Source organism: Excalfactoria chinensis, chromosome 1 (assembly GCF_039878825.1).
Source record: "Excalfactoria chinensis isolate bCotChi1 chromosome 1, bCotChi1.hap2, whole genome shotgun sequence".
Lineage (NCBI taxonomy): Eukaryota > Metazoa > Chordata > Aves > Galliformes > Phasianidae > Excalfactoria > Excalfactoria chinensis.
The window spans coordinates 111,807,726-111,813,725 of NC_092825.1; the positions used below are offsets into that span (position 1 = coordinate 111,807,726).

At 51.9% G+C, this 6,000-nt stretch overlaps 1 protein-coding gene across 7 annotated transcripts in view; it reads left to right on the forward strand.

The window, feature by feature from the left end:
- Nucleotides 1-5,513, forward strand: part of PCYT1B (phosphate cytidylyltransferase 1B, choline) — a 41,759-nt gene extending 36,246 nt beyond the window's left edge. For 4 of the 7 annotated variants that reach the window (XM_072326899.1, XM_072326877.1, XM_072326868.1 and 1 more), the window contains exon 8: nt 2,899-5,513. In XM_072326899.1, coding sequence (XP_072183000.1) covers nt 2,899-3,105 — 207 coding nt within the window. In that variant the 3' untranslated portion in view covers nt 3,106-5,513. Of the gene's footprint in view, nt 1-2,000; nt 2,325-2,898 lie in introns of those variants that run through there. The other 3 variants (XM_072326929.1, XM_072326909.1, XM_072326919.1) reach the window with 1 other exon arrangement.
- The last annotated feature ends 487 nt before the right edge of the window (nt 5,514-6,000 follow it).

The window sequence follows — 6,000 nt, forward strand, 5'->3', positions numbered from 1 at the left end:
ATGAGCGAAAGAGCTGCGTTTCTGATTAGATTAGCAGCAAGTAAAGCTTACAGCGTGTGACTTGTGCGTGAATCTTCCTCTCGGTGGGATGAACCCGCTCCTTCAGAGAGCCTTTTTGCCTTCGCTGCATGGGCAGAGGCAGTTGGGCACAGCCCTGCCAGGACACGGCTGCAGCCCCACAGGCAGCCAAGGAGGTTTGGGTGAATCTCACGTATTGCAGCTGGAGCCCAGGGCTGGTGTTTGAACATGGCACATGTCCGCAGCCTGGACCTTGAAAGTCAGCAGAAAAATCAATAGCACAAAAGCATTAGCCCTCTGCAGTGCCTCATTGGTGCCTGTTTTGTAAAACAAAGGAGTATCAACATGTAGGCAACGTAATTTCTTTTGCCCAGCCTGTCATGGCATGTAGCTATCGACATAGACCCAACCCTTGAGCTGCATGAATGCCACTACAAGGTATAAAATGCAGAAGTGGGAAAAACTCTTCTGCCCAGACGTAAGTTTGACAAACATAAGTACTGTCTCCCTCACCCATTGGAGGAATCCGAATGTGCTTGAAGCAAGGCTTGAAAGCTCTTCCGCTGCCTCCCCAAAAGGTCCTGGCACACAGCCTTGTCTGACCCTCTGGTGTTTAAAGCAAGTCATTAATGTTCGGTGTCACAGACCAGAGGACCACCTCCATCAGGAGCACGGGGATTGCAAAGATGTATGAGTGTCACTTACCCTGGATGAGCAGGGCCAGGGGAAGAGGAGTCATCCTGGAGTTAGGAATACCTCTGCCATCTCCTGCAGCTGGCTGTGGTTTTAGCTGTCGGCCCAGTGCTTCAGGCACTTGTATGAGAGGCAGTGGGGACTGGCTGGGCAACCCTCCTCCCCAGCTGAAGGTGTGAGCACATCAGGCTGTTCAATCACCAAACCCTTCACTGAAGCAGGGACCAGGAAAATGTCTTACAGTTCAGCTGAGAGCCTTAGCAGGAAGGTGAAATTCTCCTTTCCGGTCCAGGGGTACAGTCAAATGCCCACTGTCAAGTGGGACAGATAGAGCCAGGCTGGGCCACTTCATTTCCCCCCAGCACTGGTACCGCACCGTGCAGCATCACGTTACTGAGCTTTTTGAAACGGCCAGTAGGTGGCAGGGGCAAGAGAGTCAAAAGTGGCTCACTTGGCCAGGATAAAAATATATCAAACACCGTGTTTTTGGTAGGGCTTATTTACAGGGAGAGGATGAAACAGGCTAAATCAAACCAACACGCCGGGCGAGCAATTGGCTGACAGGGCAGGCTTTCAACCTGGGGTTACATGAGGCTGGCAGCCAGTCACTAGTGAGGTTCCCTGGTGCTCCGTTTTAGGGCCAGTTTTCTTTAATGCTTTCATCAGTGGTCCAGATGCAGGATTCAAATGCACACTAAGTAAGTTTGCAGGTGATACGGAGTTAAGAGGAGCTGTTGTCTTACAGAGAGATCTTCACTAATTGAACATGCAGTTGGCAATTACCAGCCACATGATGCTTAACAACAGTAAGTTCTAGATTCTGTTCCTAGTATGGGGCAACTCTGGACATACATATAAAGTGGAGAATGAGAGGCAGATCAGCGTTGCAGAAAGGAATCTGGGGGTTCTGGCTGGTGGTGAGTTGAATCTGAGGCAGCAGTGTGGCCCAGCATCCAGCGAGGCCAACAGTGCCCAGGAGTGCACCTGGCCCAGCACTGCCACGGGGTGAGGGGTTGTCCTGCTCTGCTCTGTGCTGCACAGCCTCACCTCCAGCACCGGGTGCAGTGTTGAGCACTATAATTTAAGGACATAAAGCTATTAGAGAGCATCTAAAGGAGGGACTAGCAGGCGTGGGAAGGGGACGAGGAACAAAATGTAACCTCAAATTAAGAAAGCCTTCAGTAGCCCAAGCAGCATGCCCAGAACCCAGAACATATCTCTGCACAAGTATTTGGCTCTCAGACCTGAATGATGACTTAACTTTGCTGGGGATGGCTTTTCCATTCCAGCTAAGCATCACCTATGAGCCGACTCCTGGCACTACAAGCAACACTGAGAGTTCTTGCTCCCTGTTTCCAAGAGGAGAAATGAGCCGCTCTGATTCTGAGTATTCAGCATGAAGCCGACGGCCGCTGCGCAGTACAAACCCTGTCACCTGTAACCGAGTCCCAGAGCCTTACTGCAAGGTCACAGCAGCACTAACAAGAAGCAGCATTTGCCTTACTGTAGTAGATCATTTGCCTGAAAATTTGGTCTGTTTCCACCCCACCAGCTATGGCAGGTTCTCACTCGACTTTAGCAAGCAAACAACAATAAAGCCCAAAGCAGAGCATACAGGCTGCGTGTGTTTCTCTTTTAACAGACATCTGAATTCTGACATAACCACCCTGGCCCCCAGTTTAAGGGTTTGGGCTGTGCACACTCCAGGTACCAGGAGCAGCACTTGACAATGTTGGGAAGGCACTGGGCTGCTGCCCTTGACAAAGGAGCAAGGAAAACGGCCTGCGCTGGCCAGGCGGCTGAGCAGAAGGCAGTTGCCTGTGCAGCACACCAAAAAGATCCTGGGAACAAGGGGAGGTCAGGCAGGGGACTGACTGTGAGCCGGTATGACTGTCACATCTAAAATGAGCCCAAGGTGGCTCCTCTGGTTAACTCAGGACAGTATACAATTTTCTCATACCAAGGCTGTCCTTGCTAGAAGGAAAGTCCTATCATGTCAAAAAACAGCTTATTGCGAGCTCAGCTCGAGAGGTGAAGTACACGTGGGATGAAGGGGCCGTGCTTCAGAGCAGAAGTCTGTCCCATGTTAAGCCCAGGTGAGGAGCCACGCAGAGCAGCCCCTCTTGCCCACAGACGCTTCCTGTCCTGGTGTCTTACTCAGAGCACCTTCCCACTTTGTTTTTGCAGAAGCAGATGTTCCAGGAGCGAAGCGGCCGAATGCTCCAGGCTTTCTCTCCGCGGCAGAGCCCAACCAGCAGCCCTACACGAGGCCGCTCGCCATCCCGCTCGCCATCCCCTCCATGGGTCTTCAACAAAGCCTCCCCACCCTCTTCTCCTAAAGCTGCCTCCGCCTCCCTCAGCAGCATGAGCGAGGGAGACGAGGATGAAAAATAAAATACGGATATTTTTTTAACCATGAGACAGAAGAACAAGCTATGGACTCAACCGCTGGATGGGGAGAAGCGTGAGGAACATCTGGGGTATCTCTGACAGCAGGGAACGTGCTCTGGGAGATGTTGGAAATGGACTGGAGCACAGCAAGGGAGATCTCAGGAAGAGCGCATCCCATCCCCGCTCCCTCGCAGCGCCTGGAGGCCTCACCGGCAGCATTTGCCTGGCACGGTGCCGGGGACTGGCAGAATAGCATCCGCCTGCGAGTGAGCTCCTGTCCATGTGCTGCTGCTTCCTGCTGCTGGGGGCTGGCCAGATCAGGGGTACCAGGCTGAGCGGGAGCCACAGCCCTCCGAAGTCCTGACCCAGCATGTGGGCACACAGCTGCAGCCAGCAGTTGGAGAAGTCAGACCCTGCAACCCAGAGCTCTTCCAGCACGCAAAGGAAGGGCATTGCTGCAGCAAATACATTCAGAAATGGGAAATAAACCTTCTTTTCTGAATGAAATCCACCCCAGACCTTGAATCATGCCATCAAAATGGAGCGTTGTCCAGCTGAGCAGATGGAAATTCATTTGATACATTCAAACTGCTGAATGTTGCTTGTTGACCAAGCCTTTGTTCAGGGCATATGTAAAGATTCCGGCTGTACAAACACCCTGAGCTTTATCAAATCTTTTTCCATATTCCTAGTGCCTGAACAGCTACATCACAACCTCTGTTCCCTAGGTTTGTACTTCAGAGACAAGGAAGTAAGTGAAGAGCACCCAAGCTGCATTTTCTTGCAGTGGGAAATAACTGCTCTGAGGACTGGCATTTTCTGCTGCTGAATGGTACTAATATATGTGGAGTCCTACTACCCAGGGACAGACAAACCTCTCCTGGAAACCCCACTGCTCCCAGACATCACCCTGCAGCAATCCCAGCAGTGCTGCTGTCCCCGTGTGCTACTAATCTAGTCAAAGAAATTGCACGTCACACTCTGAACCAAATGTGTCCACAGACAAGCTGTCCTTGCATGGGGTGCTGGGGCCATTCCTCTACCCTAATATGGAGAAGAGGCTGCCTCAGGCAGCTAATGGGGTCCCAGTGACTGCTGATATGAGGTGGGCCCTATCCGCACGGATGGGCCAGCCTCTGAGCAACCGGATCTAGCTGCTGATATCCCTGTTCATTGCAGGGGAGTTGGACTGGATGATCTTTCCGACTCAAACAATTCTGATTCTGTGATTCAAAATGGGCTTAGGCACTAGGATTTTCCTTCTCTTGCTGTGATGTACTTAAGTCCCCAAGCAGAACTACAGAAGTAGCACTAAGGAAGCTTTCTCCTCTCCATGATGCACACTCTGATCACCTGCAGCTTGGCAAATAACTGACTTGCCTTCCTCCTGGCTCTACCATGCAGCCCCTCAGCTGGCACTTGTCCCCCAGCATTGGAACAGGCTGCCCAGGGAGGTGGTGGAGTCACCATGGAGATGTGGCACCGAGGGACGTGGTTAGTGGGCTTGGGGATGGGCCAATGGTTGGACTAGATGACCTTAGTGGTCTTTTCCAATCTTAATGATTCTATGATGTGTCTTGGGGAATGCTTTGCCAAACAACCCCGACTACCACAGGACCCAGTAACTATCTCAAGGCATGCATTGCCTTCTGGAGCCCCGCTGGCTCCTCCGTCATGGAGCTGCAACAAGAGGTGAGCAGGGAACAGGACGAATGCTGCTTTCATGAGGAAGTGCATGAGAAGAGCCACAGTGAGCTCAGCTGCACACCTGGCGGGATGATGCAATTGAGACCTTTCTCAGCCTTAGGCAACCAGTTACTGTAATTTCATACCTGGGATGCACTCGTTAGTTTTCTGATCCTTTGCCAGTTCAAGTCTTCCCATCACAAACCACTCCTCCACCACGGGAACTGTCCGCTCGCTACTGGTGCTGTTCATACAACGAGCCATGTCCAAACACAATGGAGGTGGGCAGGTTTTTCTTCTCCTTGAGTTTTACTGTTGGTTTTAATTTCATAACGCTCCCTATTCAGCAGCCATCGGTCAGTGGTTGGGGTGGAAGACAGCATCCATGGCGTGTAGATGGGGCTGGAGAGAAACTCAGAGCGACCTCTGCCTGGCAAAAGCTCTTAGTCCCAGGTGGCGACCCAGTGACAAAGCCATATCCTGTACCAGGCATCCTTTTCCCACATAGGAGGACATCAATAAGCCGAAGCCTTTCCCCTGCTGGTACAGACACCAATATCCATAATGCTGTCTCCAGCAAACCAGAACCTCATTGTCTTTGGACACGTGGAAGGCCATTTTGCACTTCTGAGTCATGGTTGGCTTTTATTTTTCATGAGCATTGCTTTAATTCAGTCCTATTTATTGGCCAAGCTCCACATGAAAAATAAACAGTGTACAACAGAGATTTCTGCCTCTCACCTTCATTTTATGGCACGTTGGGCACACCAACACAGCTCCTGGCACAACCCCACTGACAGCACAGCACCTGTCACCTCCATCCTTTGTACCCCCACACTTCACACCCCTCATACCCCCTGAGCAGCCTCTCCGACCTGCCCAAATTCTGCTGCTCGCGTTCCTAGTGCTGCTCTCAGGAGCCCCACTCACATCCTCCCGCGGCAGCAGCTGTAGTGCCGTGTGTGCCAGGACAGCGCACAGGTGCACCAGGTTCCTGCAGAACCGCAGCAGCAAACATGAGCCACAGAGCACAGCTCCTGACACTGCCCCATGCATTCGGCTCTTCTGCAGCTCGGTCAGTCCGACCCTGCACGCTCTGCCTTGCCAGCTTCTTACAGAAGTTGCTGGTACTGCAGCAGCTGCAGAAATTTGTTTTGTGTTTGTTACTTTGTTTTCCTCTGTCGGTTCTGCCTTAGGCAGGGAGCAGCTGAA